The 21,205-nt window shown below is 39.1% G+C and overlaps 1 protein-coding gene across 3 annotated transcripts in view; it reads left to right on the plus strand.

Annotated features, from left to right (window-relative positions):
* Positions 1-12,503, plus strand: part of LOC126458273 (uncharacterized) — a 173,452-nt gene extending 160,949 nt beyond the window's left edge. For all 3 annotated transcript variants that reach the window (XM_050095200.1, XM_050095201.1, XM_050095199.1), the window contains exon 7: positions 12,105-12,503. In XM_050095200.1, the coding sequence (XP_049951157.1) occupies positions 12,105-12,234 (130 nt within the window). In that variant the 3' untranslated portion in view covers positions 12,235-12,503. The remainder of the gene's footprint in view (positions 1-12,104) is intronic.
* The last annotated feature ends 8,702 nt before the right edge of the window (positions 12,504-21,205 follow it).

Here is a 21,205-nt window from a genome sequence, read left to right on the forward strand (position 1 = left end):
ATTGAAGTTTGTGTTAATTTCAAGTGTCTGTAAAACTTTGCCGATCTTGCAGACTTAGCGTTCTTTTAAATTTGGCATGCTTTTTTTTTGTTGCCTATGCAGTAGTGTTCTGACCTGTTTTCTGTACCATGAGAGATCAGTGCCATCTCTTATTAATTAAGTTGGTATGTATCTCTCAATTGCCGTTGATACTGTTCCTTTGAATTCAAACCACATAGGCAGTGGAAACTGTCTCTTAGGAAGGTGTCAAGCAAATTTATATCTGTTTTTTGAACTAGATGTAATTTGCATTTATTTTTGGTGGGTTTGGATGTTAGAGTATTCATTCTAGCTATAACAACCTCGTGGTCGCTAATCCGTGCATCTGTAATGATGCTCCCTGTTTGGTCAGGATTATTTGCTGCTAAGAGTCAAATATGTTTGTGCAACCATTTACACTTTGAGTGGGCTCCTGAACTAATTGTTCATAATAATTTTCTGAGAAAGCATTCAGTACAATTTCAGATGACATTTTATGTGTACTACCAACTTTAAACATGTATTTTCACCATCATATCGAGGGTATATTAAAGTCACCACCAACTATAATTGTAGGATTGGGGTAACTATCTGAAATGAGACTCAAGTTTTCTTTGAACTGTTTAGCAACTGCATCATCTTAGTCAGGGGATCGGTAAAAGAAACCAATTATTAGTTTATTCTGGTTGTCCAGTATAACCTCTACTAACTCACAGGAAATACCTACTTTAATTTCATTACAATGTAAAGCACTTCTGACAGAAATAGTCACTCCACCACCCACTGTATTCAATCTGTACTTTCTGGACACTGTTAGGTGTTAGAAAAGATATCAACATGGTGCGATAATTGGCGATGACCCTAAATAATGAAAAGTGTGACCCTAAATAATGAAAATTGTGAGGTCATTCACGTGTGTGCTACAAGGAATCTTAAAAATTTTGGTTACACAATAAATCAATCACATCTAAAGACTGGAAATTTCAGTCATCATCTTTTGCCTTCAATGCGATAATATTTTGTTGAAGGCAAACTACAGGGCTATTACAAATGATTGAAGCGATTTCATAAATTCACTGTAGCTCCATTCATTGACATATGGTCATGACACACTACAGATATGTAGAAAAACTCATAAAGTTTTGTTCGGCTGAAGCCGCACTTCAGGTTTCTGCCGCCAGAGTGCTCGAGAGCGCAGTGAGACAAAATGGCGACAGGAGCAGAGAAAGCGTACGTCGTGCTTGAAATGCACTCACATCAGTCAGTCATAACAGTGCAACGACACTTCAGGACGAAGTTCAACAAAGATCCACCAACTGCTAACTCCATTCGGCGATGGTATGCGCAGTTTAAAGCTTCTGGATGCCTCTGTAAGGGGAAATCAACGGGTCGGCCTGCAGTGAGCGAAGAAACAGTTGAACGCGTGCGGGCAAGTTTCATGCGTAGCCCGCAGAAGTCGACGAATAAAGCAAGCAGGGAGCTAAATGTACCACAGCCGACGTTTTGGAAAATCTTACGGAAAAGGCTAAAGCAGAAGCCTTACCGTTTACAATTGCTACAAGCCCTGACACCCGATGACGAAGTCAAACGCTTTGAATTTTCGGCGCGGTTGCAACAGCTCATGGAAGAGGATGCGTTCAGTGTGAAACTTGTTTTCAGTGATGAAGCAACATTTTTTCTTAATGGTGAAGTGAACAGACACAATGTGCGAATCTGGGCGGTAGAGAATCCTCACGCATTCATGCAGCAAATTCACAATTCACCAAAAGTTAACGTGTTTTGTGCAATCTCACGGTTTAAAGTTTACGGCCCCTTTTTCTTCTGTGAAAAAAAACGTTACAGGGCACGTGTATCTGGACATGCTGGAAAATTGGCTCACGCCACAACTGGAGACCGACAGCACCGACTTCAGCTTTCAACAGGATGGTGCTCCACCGCACTTCCATCATGATGTTCGGCAGTTCTTAAACAGGAGATTGGAAAACCGATGGATCGGTCATGGTGGAGATCATGATCAGCAATTCATGTCATGGCCTCCACGCTCTCCCGACTTAACCCCATGCAATTTCTTTCTGTGGGGTTATGTGAAAGATTCAGTGTTTAAACCTCCTCTACCAAGAAACGTGCCAGAACTGCGAGCTCGCATCAACGATGCTTTCGAACTCATTAATGGGGACATGCTGCGCCGAGTGTGGGAGGAACTTGATTATCGGCATGATGTCTGCTGAATCACTGAAGGGGCACCTATCGAACATTTGTGAATGCCTAAAAAAACTTTTTGAGTTTTTGTATGTGTGTGCAAAGCATTGTGAAAATATCTCAAATAATAAAGTTATTGTAGAGCTGTGAAATCGCTTCAATCATTTGTAATAACCCTGTACATAGGGAGATATGATCATCATAATAAAATAAGAGAAATCAGAGCTCGTATGGGAAGATATAGGTGTTCATTTTTTTTCCCATGTGCTGTTCGAGAGTGGAATAATAGGGAATTATTGTGAATGTGGTTCATTGAACCCTCTGCCAGGCACTTGAGTGTAATTGCAGATCAGCATTACAGATGTAGATGTAAATGTACTAGTCGACTGAGGAATCTGAGTATTACGAGCAATTCTTGAAACACAAACAAATGCCTGGCACAAAGGAAACAGTGGTTCTATGCACTACACAGTTAGTTAAGCACGGAACTGTTCCTGATAAATACACCAGCATGCACGAAATGTAGTAAATGAAGCAAAAGAACATTGATGAACTTTAAAATAAATGTCTTCTTATGAGAACTGTGTCAGGTCATAGTACTTTTATGCACTGCTGCTGCTGCTGCTGCTTTGAGAGCCACCACGTGACTTGTTAGTGCCTACCCATTAAATCAATCATTCAGTAATTTCTCTTCCATAAATCCAAAATTCTGAACTTTCTGTTTGTGAAAATAACACCAGTAGATTCACATTAGTGATTTCTTTCTTTTAGATGGAAACAAACTTTCCACCTCTAGAAGAAGTCAGTTAAATAACGAACATCACAGCACTGAACTTCATTTCAGAAACATGTAACACTTCAACACTTACAGATAAGACTTTTCTCTGAAAACACTTTTAATAATATTCTGGTGATTGTGACACTTAACTTGGAATGCTCACTCTTTGGTCATCTGCACCACATCAGCTTCGCACGTTTTGGCTTAGGCCCAGATACAGTGTTGCCAGATGTCTATGGAACATTTAGAAACAGTTAAATGAACCTTTCATTTATAAGAAATATTGATTTCAGTTTTGTGTGTTATATTGTGATTATTGATTGACTTGGCCACTTTTTTCAGAGGGTGGGAGGAAGAAATTGCAAACACTAATTTCATTAGAAGGCACAAAAATAAATGTAAGGCCATGTGGACAGTTGCCAAATCCTTGCTTGGAATCAAACCTAGCAACCAAGAAATCTCTAAAATAAAGAAATGAAACAAAATAATTGTAAATTGTCCAGACACTGGAAAATTTTAATTACAGTAGAGTTCCTCTATTCCGAACTAATTGGGACTGAACACTGTTCGGTTTAGTGGGAATTCAGAATAGGTGGATTTCGTGAGAAGTGTCAACGTATTGACTTGTTAAGGTGTAAATTAAGTGCGGGGACACCTGCTAGTGACCTTCGACGACTCATAGTGCAGATGCCCTACCTATCCCTCTCCCTCCCACATTCCCAACACATTATTGAAAATTTATTATTGAGCTTTGTTCTGTGAGTGTTGAGTTACTTTACTAGGTCACTGTGCCTTTCTTATTTATGTTTGTAGTTTTTGATGTCAACTGTTAAACATTAAACATGGCAAGTAAACAGGTGGCAACACTGGCGAAACTGGACTGAATTTTAAGTCTTTGCCTACCAAAAGTCTTGCTTTGCAACAAGAGAAATCTGCCCCATGGTTTAAAATGGACAAATAACATCGAACTGTCTTAGCTTGCAGCAACGCCATGGCAACAAACAAACTTCCGTTGATGGTAATAGGCAAATGGCGAAACCATGAGCGTTCAAAACCATTAACATAAACGCGCTTCCTATGTATTATATGAATCAAAAAAAGGAAAGGTTCGAGCGCCAATCTGTCGCTAAAGTGACTGTGTTCAGTAGAGAAAATAGGTTAGCTAATCATGCTTTGCTGTTTATAGACAATGCTCCGTCCCATCCAGAAGAAATGAAACTTGTTTGTGGAGACATCAGAGCAGTTTTTCTGTCACAGTATGTAACTTTAATTCTTCACCCTATGGACCAGGGTGTGTTGCAGGCCATTAAACAAAATTACAGAAAAATGCTGCTTCGCCCCTTACTTGAAGAGGATGAAAATGATATCACAGTCCTGCAAAAACTTAAGAAAATTACTATAAAAGATGTGATTTACTGGTTTTTGAAGCATGGAATGACACCACTAAAGACTCTACAAAAACTTAAGAAAATTAATATAAAAGACGTGATTTACTGGTTGGCTGAAGCATGGAATGACACCACTAAAGACCCTTTACAAAAATCATGATAAAATCTCTGGCTTGCATTAAAATTTGTCGAAACAACTTTTATACCAGTGAAAGACTGTGACCTTCCTCCAGTAGTCAAGAAAATCCCTGGCTGTGAAGACACAGAAGAAAGCTTTGTTGAGGAGTGGACTGCTGTTGATGACAATGGCCACCAGGAATATGGAGAAGAAGACACATTACGTCATGTCAAACAGTGTGCTTCATCAACACCAAATGTTGTCATGTTCTTGCGACGATGGCAGAACATTGCATCCTCAAGTCAGTTCAGTGCTCTTTGTCAGAAAAAAAGTGACTGACTTTACTTCTTAAGTACGTGTAAATTGGTTATTTTTTTATGGTTAGCAGTGATTAAAAATAATTTTACAGAATTGTATAAATGGAGTGGACATGTACTGTATGGTAAGTAACCAATGTTCACTATAACATGGTTTCAGGTGTTTTCACCAAGCTTAGACCCTATGTATGTTTCTATTTAACTTCTTTGCATAATAAAAAATGTACATTTTTCCACGAACATCTTTTTAATTTCCCCTGTTTTTAAGTTAACAAAAGGGTATTTTTTTCTGAACTCTGTTCGGAATAGCAGTTTTTTGGAATAGCAGGTTTCGGAATAGCAGGAAACTACTGTAATTCTTTATATCTGCATCAAAATCTGATTATATCCTTTTGAGATAATGTACGTTTATTTGGCTCAAGTCGGAGCAAGACTGGGAATCTAATTAAATTTGACAAAGTAACAGCAAAAAATAGAGAAAAACTATATTAAACCTAAAGAAATACAGATTTTGTGGTGTAGGCTAAAGTTCTTAAAGAAGCTTCAAATATAATACCACACCCCCTCTCCAATCTATCATTAGAAGAAGGCCACTTTGCAGAGTGAAACAAGTATTTGGAAAAGGCTCAAAATAAGGTGGGGGGGAAATTATCATCCAATTTCCTGTCTTTCTGTGTTTTCTGAAATATTTGAAATGATCATTGAAGTTCAAATTTAGAATTTCTGTCAAAAATTTGAAATAGTTTCAAAAATGAATTTGGCTTCCAAAAATGCAAAAGTCCACTTTATACGATCAACATTGATTCATAACTAAAAACTCTGTACTTACCAGCTCACTACCCGATACATCCTGCATAAAGCTGCATTTGAATTGCATGCTGGGCCGGGATTTGATGTGCTGGCCTGGTCCGAGCCTAGCCGCCCAAGCCGCCATCCATTGTGTTCACACTGTGTGCACAAGCCACCATCCAGTGCGTTCACACTGTGTGCCAGACTGGCTCAAGGAAAAGGGGAAAATCCACTTCTGCAACTTTCACATTGTAAAAACTCTTGCCTTTATATAAGACTAGGCTACATTGTTTTGTGAACTTATTTTTCCTTTAAAAGCTTTATTGAAAAAATGCTAACTTTTTGTTTTGCATGTTGTTGTAGTTCCATAATGTTTCTCAATTGATTTTGAAGAAAGTATGTGGTTAAAAAAATCTGGTTTTTGTACATGTTGTTTTGCAGTATCTTAGCTTCATAATTCGTAACAGTCATACCTTTTCATAATTCGTAACGGTCATTTGTATAATGACGCTACTTCTGAAGCGGGTACATTTGATTTAAAAATCTTGCAGTGAAAAGTTTTGATAGTGGGTAGCTACCTGTTAGATATGTTTTACACCATACATTGTTGTGAGTGAAATGTAGCTAAAAGTACAAAACAGTTTTTAAAATGGTATTGACACTGATATCTGTCTCCATTCACAAGTAAACATGAGTTATTGAGTGGTCTTAATGCCACGATCGCAAGCCTATAGAGTTTGTGCAGGTATAGCGTACTGTCAAATACTGCAGGACAGGAAAAACAAATTGCTAGTGACCAATGCAGGCCTAGTGTTGATCTCTCATTTTATTTCAGTGATCCGTGTCCAGAAATATCCAAATATATATGAATTTTTCCCTCGGCAATGAGTGCTCACTCTGGTTATGGTTTTGCTATAGGCCAAATTGACACTATAAAAGGTAATCAATTATTTCTTGTCAACATCTTGCATTTAGTGAATGTACATTTTGTATTTTGAAGTAGAAGAGAAGAATAAATTAATCTAAGATGAGACTTTGTTGTGGATAGACTGTAATAAAAGTTTGTTGTATTCTTTTTAATTACTTTCTTGTTGGAGATGAAAAATGGCACAGGCCAAAAAATAGAATTATATTTATAGACATTTCTGTGTCTTAAGTTGACTAATGCACAAGGTGCTCGGTTTTGAAATTTTCACTTTCTTATTTCTGTGAAAGTGTAGTACCACAAGTTATAAATAATTACTTTCCATCTCCTTTCCCAGGGAGTTTCGATTTTTCTATTTTAACTGGAGGAAGAAAGATTAGGATTTAATGTCCTGTCAATATCTGGTTCGTTAGAGATGATTAATGAAAAGAATAATTGGCAGGTTCAGCATACACTCAAATAGTGCAGGGGAGGTAAATGAAATATTATCCATCAAAGCAAACTAATGAACTTGCTGCAGTGGTAACACCAATTCCCGTCAGATCATCGAAGGTAAGCGCTGTTGGTCTGGGCTAGCACTTAGATGGGTGACCATCTGGTCTGACGAGCGCTGTTGGCAAACGGGGTACACTCAGCCATTGTGAGGCAAACAGAGGAGCTACCTGACTGAAAAGTAGCGCCTCCAGTCTCATATCTTAGCTACCCACTATCAAAACTTTTTGCTGCAAGATTTCTAAATCAAATGACCCGCTTTACTGAAAAGTAGTGGCCCTGGTCTCATAAACTGACATACGGCGGGGAAAGGGGTGTGCTGACCACATGCCCCTCCATATCTGCATCCACTGATGCCTGTGGGCTGAGGATGACATGGTGGCCGGTCGGTACCATCCCCCATCGCCCATCCCTTCCTTGGTGGGCTGAACTGCACCAGCAAGGGAATCCCCATTCTTCAACAGCTACATATGAGGTCATAGATATTGATACTGTTCTGACAGTCCTGTGACTCATTGAGTTTTTAAGCACAGAAGAACTAGGGGGTTATGGACTCATTCCATGGATAGCAAATTACACTTAGGAGAATTTTTACTTTATATACAAAAGTAAAAACTTCCCTGAAGAATTTTATTTGTATTGTGGAATGAACCATAATACATTTCAGTATGTGCTGCTGAACATTCAAGACCAGAGACACATCAGGATGTAATTAGCATCATCATCTTTGGTAATATCGTGCTCTATCTTCATCACAGGTATTTTGTCTGTTTAGAATTGCAAAAATTCTTCAGTATTTTTCCCAGTAGTCTTTTTTTCTTATTTGTTAATGATGTCATAGTTGGCAGTGGTGATGGCTCCCCAATTGGAGCTAGAGATGGCCTCTCAGAATGATCTTCTGTGTTTTGTGACACAGACAGAATGATAGGCAAAAATTCTTTGCATAATGCCTTTTGGTTTACTGGTTCCACTTACACTGACAAAGAACTGTGCATAGCTCTTGGAATTAAGATGGATTTTAAGAAATTGTGGTGAAACAAAGGCCAAGGGGAACTACATTTGGATGGACTTTTCCCTGTTTCACCCCATCGGATTTAACCCTGATTTTCAAGTTTTCTCTTTAACTATCTTTAAGCTGTTTCCATTTTAGTTTCACTATTTTAATTTGAAGAATATTAAAAATGTATCAAAGTATGGCTCTTTACTCCCTATTGTTACAGATGTATAAAAATAGGTGGATCGAGTAAATGTGTATGGACTAAGTAAGTTTGCATCATTACAATACATTTAATTTTTCCTCGCTGATTGTGAAATGTGAAGGAACATCTTTAAGAAGGAAAAAAGAAAAGAAAAAAAAAAAAAAAAAAAAAAAAAAATGAAACCTTGTGCAATGACGCTTCTGATAAAAGCAGGCGGGAGGCGTCTGATTCAGGTACTGCAGAAACCGGAGCATAGCTATATTGGCTCATGCTGGCCACCTGTTCACACCAGGTATATTAAACATTCACCATTGTGCCCTAGCTCTCGCCATGCCATCGCATCCCATACGTCAGTGTGAAAACTGCAATGCAAAATAATGGGTTTGATATCCCAATGTATCACAACCTGGCCCAGCACATTCTGCCTGATGTGCAGTATGGACACACCTTAAAATTTTGTTTAGAAGTTGGAGGTGGCTTGCACCCACCTCCCAGTAGCAGTAGCTTGTGGGCTAGTGCTGCAGTGGATAATTCCAACAAGTCTATGATTCTCAGCTAGATGCCAATAGCATTTTTTTTTCCATAGCGACAGGGAACTTTAATTCATCATAGTTCAACTAATTTGTTTGTAGTATTTATAAACTGTACACAAACTTTCCTCATGAATGAGTCTGTCCGTTAGTGAAAGCTGTATCAAAATCCCTACAGTATTCCTGAGATAAGCCCACATATACAGACAGGAACCACAGTGGCGGACTTAATTTTATCAAACAGTGGAAAATCTAGGATGGAATGTAACAATATTATGAAAAGGGAAGTTGCTACTCACCATATAGTGGAGAGGCTGTGTCACAGATAGGCACAACAAAAAGACTGTCACAGATAAATGAAGCTTTCGGCCATTAAGGGCTTTGTCAACAATAGACATAGACACACACACACAAACACGCGCACATGCAAACGCAACTCAAACACACGACCACAGTCTCAGGCTACTATTGACGAAGGCCTTAATGGCCGAAAGCTTCATTTATTTGTGACAGTCTTTTTGTTGTACCTATCTGTGACTCAGACTAATTTACATATTTACGGAATGGGATAGTTTTATTAATGAAATACAAATATGTTTAAAATAATAGAGTTTGAAAGTAACTTCTATACCTTACGTAAACAGCTGTGTCAGTTAAAAAAGGATAATTTGCAGAGAATTTCTTTTATTTGTAAATATTTCTGTATCCTTCATCACTAGGGCCCGGATTTTAATGACAAGTCATATTTTTTCTGAATTATAGGGTGAATTTTAGAACAATTTATACACAAATCTAGGCATTTTATTGTCGAAAAATGTATTTTGATTGTGCGTATAAAGTCATATTTCAACAAATTTTAGTAATAGTTCCTATTGTGGCTAACTTTTAATATAATAGGTCATATTTCCGTCAACTTTTGCCAAAAATGCATATACTGCTTTTCTCGTATCTTATGGGACACACAAATAAGAAAATGAATATATTGCTCACAAGACAATATTTAACATGCTATTATGAAAGATAAACAGATAAATTAGTACACAGCTGTATTTCTCAGGACTGTAGCAGAAAATTGGTGTACCACAACAGGTGTTTCGCGAACATAAAACATTGTTGCGCAGAGTCGACAGTAAGCTCTCCGAGCCAACAAAGGCGGCATCTTCCACCAATAATCATTGCAGTCGCACAGGTGTTCCCAGTAACCAGTTTGAATACAGCCTTTGCCTTGTTCAACATGCCTAAAGCAAAGTGCTCCGACAGCGTCAAGTTGCGAGGATATGTTCGAGAATTTGGAGAGAAGTTCTTTAGTACTGATGGGAAAATATTATTTTGTAAAGTTAGTGCAAAAAAGCGCTTTAATGTGCAACAAGTCTGTAATACCACTAAACGCAGCAGCTGTGTGAAACAAAGTGCTGAAAATAACAACAGGCAAATGCTGTTATTTGAACAGACAGCAAAAGCTGAAGAATCCATGCTTCAGACGGTTCTTGGAAAAGTACGTGACACATCCAGTTCCAGATGAATCTACATTGAGAAAGAACTATTTATCTGTATGCTACAATGATGTGCTCAACAAAATACAAATTACTATTGCTGAGCAAAAGATCTGGCTGTCAGTAGATGAAACTACGGATGTTAGTGGGTGATATATTGCAAATGTTGTTGTTGGTGTTCTAAAAGTTTATGGCCCTGGAGATGTGTTCCTACTAACGTGTGAAGCTCTCGACAGAGTAAACAATTCGACGTTTGCTATTTTGTTTGACAACTCTCTGAAGCTACTGTGGCCAGATGGTGTGAAAAGAGAGAACATTTTGCTGCTTGTAACAGATGGTGCTTCATATATGGCTAAAGCAGCCAAAGGGCTTCAGATTCTCTACCCCAGTATTGTGTACGCCACTTGCCTTGCACATGCGTTGCACAGAGTTGCCAAAGAGGTGCGATCAAATTATCCTGACATGGACAAATTAATTTCCTGTGGCAAGAAAATCTATGTGAAGGCTCTGCTACGAAATTCAAGGAACAAGCACCTTCAACACCCCTCCCACCTAAACCTGTTCTTACACGATGGGGTTCTTGGCTTAATGCTGCTGAGTATTACTGCACCAACTACACCCAAATAAAGACAATCTTCTGTGAGCTTGGTAGCCATGAATCAAGTGCTATCAAAAGTGTGAAATAAGTTTTTACAGATACATTGCCTCGAAACTTGGCATATGTCAACGCCAATTTTTCAGTGATACCAAAAGCCGTCAAACGACTGGAAGTTGTTGGCACTCAGCTATATGAGGCTCTGGGTGTTGTGCAACATGTGCAGAGTGAGTTGGGTCGAGCTCATGGTCACGTGGCTGACAAAGTGAAAATCAAATTGCAAAGTGCTCTCCAACGGAATCCTGGATATTCTACGCTGTTCAAAATTAGTGACAGTCTTGCAGGGAATGCCGCAATATTTGAAGATACTGAAACAAAGCTGAACTCCAGTGGCCTGGTTGCCTTCAAGTACGCTCCAGTGACGTCTTGTGAAGTGGAGAGGAGCTTTACCAGGTACAAAACTATCCTCAGCAACAACCATAGATCTTTGACAATGGAAAACCTGAAAATGCACCTTGCAATCCAGTGCAACTTTGCAGATACTAAAAATTGACATATGGTATTAAATAATGTGAAACGCTTTAAGTACTATATAGAAATAAAAACACTGTTTTACTGTTTCAATAGATGATCTTTTCACTGTGCTTTGTGTTTAGAAAATTAAACATTCAGCCATTCAAAAAATTGGTGCAAATTAGCCACAAACCCTACAGAAAGAAAGAACTATACTTAAAATATTTTGATAAGTGAATTTTGTATTACTGTATGGTGAATAAAAAATTAAATAAACAAACAAGAATGTTAAATAAACTTCTATTAAGTGATATTTTATTTTTTAAGGTCATATTTATGTAAGTTTTAGGTCATAAATGCTTGCATATTTCGCTGTTTTTTAGGTAATTAAAATCCGGGCCCTATTCATCACATTCATAGTCTGACCTCCAGTGACACAGTGAAGAAGCTGTGAGTATTCTTCGGCTGTGTTCACGTGGTGTCTGTCTCTGGCAAGTAAATTGTTTAGGTGAAGTGTGTTGAGATTCTCTGTTACGAATCACAGGGCAAAATTCAGCTGAGTGAAACTGATGTAAAATAAATGCTCTAGCATATTGATATTCCATTGTAGTTCATTTTAGTTTTTATGGTTGAACAATATTTTTATGAAGTATTGTAATAAAAGTGAATATAAGTGTCAGGTATTTGCATATTGAATAAATATCAACTCATGTTTTATGTGTAAAACAATCTGTTTCCAATTTTATTTAGCTCATTCTTAACCAAGGATACACAGGCGATTCAAACAGAGACTGAAAGGCTTGAAAAACAGTTTCTGGAACTTATGGAAGAAGAAAAAGAACTAGACTCAGAACTTGAAATCATGCAAAGAAGAAATTAAGAACTTTGATTTCTGATCATATTAAGTGAGTCATGTGTATTTGCTTAGGAATGACTCCAAAGGATTAATAAAAACATGTCTACTGAATATTTGAAATTGATTAATTTTAGTTGGTAAACTTTTTTCTCTTTAGTGTTTCATGTGGAAATGATAAAAGAATTTTTGACAAGAGAGGAATTTTTGTCAAGAGAGATTAAATATTACTAGTTGGGAAAACAATGTAATGAAATGTCACTGATATAATGTAATAAAAAGAAGCATTAGAATAATGTCAATTTTTGTGATTCTTTCCTCCATCTATTCTTATACAGGGTGTTTGACTATTAGAGGTACAAACGGAAAGGGCAAACACAGAACAATGAAAGAAAGAAATAGTCCTGATAAACATAAATCCAGAAACCAATGGTTTCCCCAATGTGATGTATTAAGACTGATTGTGAACACTTTATAACAATCACCAAGAATCCAAACTGCTGATGTGCACTTTAGGACAAACACATTACAACAACTGTTCCATATGACCACTATTCTTGTGAAGGCAGACTTCAGCACATCTGTTCATCAATGCCCATACAGGCTAAAAAGTCCCAAGCATGTTTTGAGAGCATTGACAACCATCCACAATGGGTTCCCAGAGTTATCAACAGGGCTTAAATCTACCAAAAAATCCACACAAAAATAGCAGAAGTTTCAAGTCTGTGGACCTGGTTTGTTATGGTATTGGGTGAGCCATAATTGAATCCCTTGTCAAAGATTCATGCTGTGTATTCGCAGCATCTGTTCATCATAAGGAACTTCATCCAAATAATCGATTAGCTTGTGTTGTAGGAAATGAAGATACATGAGAACTGTAAGTCAGTCAGATAGGAAATATTGCTCTACAAAGTGATCACCAATAACACCTGCTCAGATATTAATGGAAAATATCCACTTGTGTGCCATTTCAGTGGTAGCATGTGGGTTCTCATAAGCACAGACGTGTGTTGTGGATATTCGTAATACTATGTGGAAGAAAGCATGCTTCTTCTACAAAAAACCACATACATGAGAAGCTGTGGATCATTACCACATTGTGTAAAGATCCATTGGCAGAGGGCATCCCAAACTGGAAAGAAGTTAGATGTGGACAGAGGTTGCACACATTGTACATGATAGGGGTACAACTATCCCTCATGTAATATTCGCCATTGCTGCAGCAATCTTTCTGGTACTTGCACCTGGCACGGCATCCGTTTGTTGCAGTGCACTCTCCCCCCGTTGTGTTGATACTGTTCTTGGGGACCTAGTGAATATTCTGAAGTCTGGCTGTTTTCTTTGAGGATATGCTTTGCGATACAATGGTGCTGCTTCCTCTGCATTGCCCCTAGTGCAACTGTACGTGAAATGAACATCAGCATTTCTTAATTTGAAAATGTGTGTGAAACTGTGACAACAGCTTCAAACGCTGTTCACTGTGGGAAATGGTACCAGAAATGAAAACAATATTTGTGCTACAGCCTCACTGCTTGCATACCACCAGCACAGCCTGAAACTTTAGCTGTGATTGGTTGCTTCGTGGTCACTCTTCACTTCACACCAATGAAAGTAATAATCTGAACTAACTGACTGTACCAGTAGTGAACCTGCAGCCTCTACATTTAATATTGGAATGACTGCAGTTATGCATTCATATTATCAGGGAAACTATATGTTTCTGAACCTACATTTATTAGGTGATTTGCTTGTTTCGTTGTCTACTTGAATGTGTCACCAGCTCAGAAACTTGTAATAAACATTCATCATCTAGCTTACACACACACACACACACACACACACACACACACACACACACACTCCTGGAATCATTAACTGTTGCCCACTTTCAAATACACTCTAATACCTTTAAATGGATTCACAGGCTTTCATGATACGTCCAGGTTTTCTGCTGCATAAACCAATTGTATAATGTGTCCCCACAGATAAAGATATAAAGGACTGAGGTTAGAAGAAGGTCCTTCCCACACAACTGATCCTCCTCTACCTACCCACCTGACGTGGTAGATACCAACCAGTGCATCTCGAACAGTGCATCTAAAATTTGCTGGAGTGTCAGTGTGATTTTTGGACATATGTTTATAAAAATGATAGTTTTCTTCTTCTTATTTTGGTGTAAGGAACCTGTCCTCAAAGTTTGTAGGAGTATATTTATTTGTCACTAACAGATAAAAAAAAGAATGTGTCATTTAGTTGTTAACAGTAATTACAAAAATATGTTTTGAGAAGTGGATGTTTCAATCACTTGTTACATCAGAGATATTATTAATCAATAAACCAATTTCACGGCAGTCAAATGGTAGTTGTGAATAAATGGAGCAAGATGACTGTGTACGAATTTCATAAAAAATTTCTGAATTTAAACCGGACACCTTTCCATCATATTAGAGAGTATAAGCTGCATTTTTGCATCATGCTTTAAAGTCCGGGGTATTTATGTTATCCCCCAAATGACTTGCCCACAGTTTGCCAGTGGCCGTTCATCCTGGTGGACAGCTGGTTGGTAGTCATACCAATATAAAAAGCTGTGCAATGATTGCAGCAGAGCTGATATAGGACATGGCTGTGTTCACAGGTGGCCTTGCCTCTAAAGGGATAGTATAAGCCTATGACAGACTGGAATAGGAAGTGCTGGGTAGTTGGGTTGGGCAGGTCTTGCACCTGGGCCTTCCGCAGGGATATGATCCTTGTGGCATGGGTTTGGGATTGGGAGTGGCTTGGGGATGGACTAGCAAGTTGTGGAGGTTGTGTGGGGGATGGAACACCACTCCATTACCGATGGGAAGGATCCTGGGCAGGTTGTCCCTATTTTCAGAGCTTGATGATAGGTTATCAAAGCCCTGGCCAAGGATGTGATTCAGTTTTTCTGGTGTGAAGTGGTATTGGGTGACAAAAGGGATACTCCTTTATAGTTGGTTCTTGGGGTTGGTGGGAGGATTGGTAGTGTGAGGGGAAATGGAAGGGGAGATCTGTTTGCAGCCTAGGTCTGGGGGTAATGCCTGTCTGTGGAGGCCTTGGTGAGACCCTCAGCATAATGGGAAGGGAGTTCTTGTCACTGTAGATACACTGTCTGTGGGTGACTGGGCTGAATGGGAAGTTTCTTTGGTGTGGAAGGGATGACAGCTGTCGAAATGCAAGTGCTGTTGGTAGTTGGTGGGTTTAGTGTGGACGGGGGTGTGGATGGAATCATCAGAGAGGAGGAGGTCCATTTCCAGGAAGGTGGCATGCTGGTTTGAGGAGGACCAGGTGAAGCAAGTTGGAGAAAAGATGTTGTGGTTGTGAAAGAATGAAGATAGGGTGCTGTGGCCTTAAGTCCAGAACATGAAGATGTCATCAATGAACTTAACCAGACTACGGATTTGGCATTTTGGGAGGCTAGGAAGATCTCCCCTAGATGGCCTATAAACAGGTTGGCAGTGAATGGTGCCAAGCGTGTGTCCATGGCTGTGCCGTGGATTTATTTGTACACCTTCCCTCCAAAGGAGGAGTAGCTGTGAGTTAGGACAAAGTTAGTAAGGCATATGGGGAGTGAGGTATTTGGCTTGGAGTCTGAAGGATGTTGGGAAAGGTAGCGTTTCATAGTGGTAAGATCATGGGCATGAGGGATGTGATGTAAAGGGATGTGGCATCAACATTGACGAATAGGGGTTGACTCTTACATAGACGATAACAGCAACCAGCCACTTTTTACAATGCTATTTATTTATTTAAATAGCACCATTACTGGTTTCAAACCGAAGGTTCACCTTCAGATGGCTAGTTCGCTTTTTTCATTAGCTTTTGCCTATTTGTTTTCCCAACTGATGAAATGTTCCTGTGGTGATGGTGCCCTACGACGAAAACAAAACGTGGGAAAATGTCTTTCTAACTGTAATTGTGCCTCACAATAATTTTAAGTGATGTAAACAAATTATTAAAGGGAAGATTTTATGGTTGCTTATGATGAAGAATGTGTGCCATTATGTTCCAGCACAGGCTGCTTATGATGCTGCTGCAAGGAACATAATGGTGTGGATTTTTCATCGTAAGTAGCCAAACCATCTTCCCTTTAATAATTTGTTACATCACGTAAAATCATTATGAGGCACAAGTACAGTTAAAAAGACATTGTCTCACATCTTGTTTTGGTTTTAGGGCACCACCAACCCAAGGAAATTTTTTCAGTTGGGAAAACAAATAGGTGAAAGCTAATGTAAAACGTGATCTAGCCATCTGAAGATGAACCTGTCGGTTCTAAACTGGTAATGATGCTGTTTAAATAAATACGCAGCACTCTAAAAAGTGGCTGGTTGCTGTTATCTTCTATGTAAGAGTCAACCTATATTTTGTACACAGCCATGGGCTCAAAATTCAGTTTTTGACAAAATAGCATAGTGATGATTAGAGATCCAGGAAGTGAAGAGGTGGGGATGATGGAGAGTTGGTGAAGGAAGTGGCTGATATATTTGATGTTGGAGGCTAGATTATGGGCAGTTGGTTGGAGGTGTTGATCAGTGAGGGCGACTATTCTTTCAGGGGGGGGGGGGGGGGGCAGTAACCAGCCACAATGGAGCATCCAGAATTGTTGGATTTGTGGAGTCTAGGGAGCATGCAGAAGATAAATGTGTGGGGTGTCATAGAGGTGAGGAGGGAAATGTGTTCAGGGGAGAGGTTCTGGGAAGGGCGTAAGGCTTTATGCAGTAATCGTGGGACTTTTGGGATGGGATCCCTCTGGCAGAGTTTATAGGTGGAGGCATTGGATTACTGGCAGAGGCCTTCCATCTGGTAGTTACTCTGATTCATGACAAGAGTGGTGGAACTTTTGTGTGCAGGTAGAATGCTTAGGTCAGGATTTGTTTGGAGGTCATATTTTGCTATCCTTTTTTCTGCTGTAAGCTTAGTGCTCTGAGGAAGGGGACTTAGAAAGGATGAGAAAGGATGGTGAGGCCAAGTTGGAGGTAAGGAATTCGTGGAAGGTGACCAGCGAATGGTTAGGTGGGAGGAGGGGAGGATCATAGGTGGATGGTGGTATGAACTGGGAGAGGCAGGGTTCAATGTTGTGATTAGGTTGGCTTTGGTTAGAGCAACTGGTGACTAAGAAGTTTTTCCATTGCAGGGATCAGGAAAAGAAGAGTAGGCCTTGGACAAGTCTAGCATGGTGAAATTTGGGTATGAGACTAAAGGTGGGGCCTTTGGATGGGAGTTAAACTTCTTTGGTGCTGAGAGTTTTGGTGGAAAGGTTACCAACAGTGAAACAGAAATATTTCAGCTCTAGATTTGGCGGAGTGTTGGTAGGGAGTTTTGTTGGATGTGGCAAGCTGAAAAGATCAGCTAGGCAGGGTTTGGGTGCTAGGAGGGCTTGTCGAGGAGGATCACTTGTAATCTCCCCTCTCCTTCCTAATTCCATCTATTGTCCACAATAAGCAAAGTCTTTTACGAAAGATTTGAGATGAGTGAAGATTACAATAAACTTTCTAGTTTACTTAGTTTTTTGTGTTGAGTTGGCTCCAGTTCTTCTTGTCTAGGGTTCTTGAAGCTGAAATTCACACATTTTAGGTCCTCATGGTTGAATTGATCTAAATAAATTTGAAGATTGTTGTTGCAGAATTTTTGTTGTTACATTAATATATTTTGCCACATTTTAGTACATTATACGGTCTTTTGAATTTTCACTTTAACAAAACCGAAATCATACTGTTTGCACAAAATACAAAAATACGTCCAATCACATCAGAGGCATGATAACTGCTACTTGACTCTGTGGTAATAACCATATTCCAAAGGGTTTACAGTTTTTCTTGACAAATGAATTTCTATTATTTTCGATTATTATTTCATTAATGAATCCAGAAATAAATGTAGTAAACAGTACTAGGTTGTGTAAATAATAATAGAAATTTCAAGTGTGCCAAACAATTCGTAATTTCAAATGTTTGTAAAAACAAAAAAATAATTTTAACTGTACATTCAGGTCTAGTACTTATCAATTGTAACATCGAAAATAAAGTAATTCCTTTTCATAAATTTGAGCTTGAAATATAACATATTGCGTTTAAAATTATGTGGAAGTTTTCAGAAAGGCATCTGAGATAATATTGACCCTTCTAAAATTTGAAAAATACTACTGGCATCGATAACTACTGTTGAGGAAAAGTAAGGTTTGGAAAGTTACACACCATGGGTAGGATAGGGGTTGGTTAGTGGTGTCCCGAGGTGGCAGTAGAATGTCAGCAGGTTGGATAACTTATGGAGGTAGTGTCTGGATAGCTACTTCAGGTGCTGGAGAACCGACTAATGATGATGTCCACCATTGAAAATTCATTTAAGTAATGAATTGATTTTGCCTGCTGTTTGGAAGTGTTTTTTATTTATGCGCACATACTGGAGTGGTTGTATCCAGTGTTTCTGCAAGCCAGGATGATGGTAGTAATCCTATTATGTTTGTGGTACCTGCTAGTTGGATGTTTGTTTCCATGCCATTGGACCCTGCCTTGGAGATATGTTGTGAGCCATGGAAGAAGAATGGCCATGACAATCCCAGTGTTGTCATGAGACAAGAGATAAACTGTTATATTGATATTCGGTTGGAATCTGTTAACTTGAACAGCCAGTGTTCAGACATAGTCCATAATAATTTATTGTGATGCATGGTCAATGTAAATGAGAGTACAATATATGACATGTTGTTTCTGAGAAGCATTGTATTTATTTTGAGAATTTTGGGTACTGGATTGTGCTCTTCACTTCCAGAAGTAACTTCAGCACTTTGAGAAATGAAGTCAGAATGAGGAATATTGGGGAGTGTGAAGAAATAACAAGGTGAGCAAACAAATGTTAGGGAATCATAACTCCTGAGAAAATTTTACATTGCCACTGAATATCATGATAAACAGTCAAAGCAACGTTGCAGAGAGTAGAGAGTGCAGGGGGGGGGAGTAGGTAGTTAAACGTTCCATAGATCAATTTGAATGATTCTTTTATTGAAATTATGTGGAACGAGTCAATTTACAAGATATGTATACAAGATCACTTTGACATTAATGAACATGTTATCACTTTATTCGTATTCATGCAACCACACTTAACCCTTTCCACTGGCTCCGTAATTGTTACGTCGTGCGCTGTGGTCGAGCACCAGTTCCGCCCGGCTGTGCCCGCTGTACGGTGCATTTTTCACGCTCCCCGTGGTGCTACTCTGTCCTGCTTTCACACACATACTGTTATTGCAGTTATTGGACTTTATACTGTATATTTATTCGGGAAAATATTTATACAAATCACACATGTTTTTGATATTGTGTGTCATGTCTGTGCACAAATCCAAGTCTGGGGATGTCAATGGAACAGCTGGAGTAGCATGTGCACCTGATGTAGAAGCAGCTACAATAGGTGTTTCATGTTCGTCAGATTCGGGCGGTGATTCGCTTTCATCTTCAAAGTCACTACTCAGTATGAGAGGAAGAGCTTCCTCCACAGTATATCGCTCATCTGTCATATCACTTCTAGCAGAAACTGAGGTTAGCAACATGTCACTTCAGATTAGAAACAAGGCGGGAAATTAGCAGTGCAACTGAAGCGAAACTAACACTTTGAAACTGAATGCAGCTGGCATCTAGTGACTCTGTTGTTAATACAGACATTGAACAAATTCGCTCAATGGTGCATGAGCGTAGTGAAGCAGAGAAATATGACATGAGGTGGAACTGCTAGAGCAGTCCACTGGCTGGGCGGCACGGTTGCACTCGACTGCTGCAGCAGTCCACTGGCTGAGCAGCACATTCGCTCCCAACTTCTACATTAGTTCACCGTAGTGGAAGGGTTAAAAACAATTTTTATCTTTACTGGCCACCAGTTTTTAAGTAGGAATTCGTCAGTGGAATAGAAGGTGGTGTCCAGCAGACATGATTTTTAATTAGATTTAAAACTTGCTTCATTACCTGTCAGACATTTTATGTTACTCGGCAAATGATAAAAATTTTTTATTGCTGCATGTTGAATACCTCTCTGAGCCACTGATAGTTTTAATGGTGGGTAATAAAGGTCATTTTTCCCTTTAGTGTTGTAGGGACAGGAGGTTGCCTAGCTCCTGACCTACACAATCTCCATGGGTGAACACTAGATGTTATCCTTAATGTTCGCTTTTGTGCAAGGGAGATCCAACACAGCTCTGAATCAAAAGCAGATTTATTATGGACACCAATACACAGCCGGAACATAACTGACTTTCTGGATGGAAAGTGTAGCTACTTATACAAACACACAAGATTCCAGAATATGCAAAATTTACAAACGTAAGATATTTCAAGAACATTCTAGAAATGGTAAATAGTAAATAACGTTGTTACTGGTGGTTGGATTTGAACTGGCAGCCCACAGCACTCCACGCAGTGACACTAATCACTACACTGCATCCCCAAGAAGTTCTCAACACAGCTGATTACAGCACCTTGGACCGAGGTCTTGTCAGTAGTCCTCTGTATGATGGCACTTGCAGATCCTCATGCTATAGTTATGTTGTTACATCTTCTTTGCGATGATGAAGATGACGTGATAGTGGACTGGATTCTCAGTTTCCTTGAACATCCCATCACCTATTTGCACCTTTGGACTGCAGTAAGAGTTCATATGGGGGAAATGGATGATGTCTGTGTGCTTGTCTTGTTGATGAAATGACAATCCTCAACTTCATATGTGACATCCGACAAGTGATGAAGGATACAATGCAGTCAAAAGTTGTACTTTAGTGGCTTTTCCAATAGTCCCACTTTCTGCATAGGTTTAAAAATACGTACTAAGTGTCCCAGGCTGCATCTCACTGGCCGATTGTGTAGCTGAAACAACAATGTGAAGCCTGGAGTGCCTTGCTTCACTGTGTTGAATCAGAATGTCACAACACACAATACTGCATCTTAATCTCTGTTAGATATCAACATACATCAAGAGAATATCTGCCATTGTC

Source organism: Schistocerca serialis, chromosome 2, assembly GCF_023864345.2.
Source record: "Schistocerca serialis cubense isolate TAMUIC-IGC-003099 chromosome 2, iqSchSeri2.2, whole genome shotgun sequence".
In the NCBI taxonomy this organism is placed as follows: Eukaryota; Metazoa; Arthropoda; class Insecta; order Orthoptera; family Acrididae; genus Schistocerca; species Schistocerca serialis.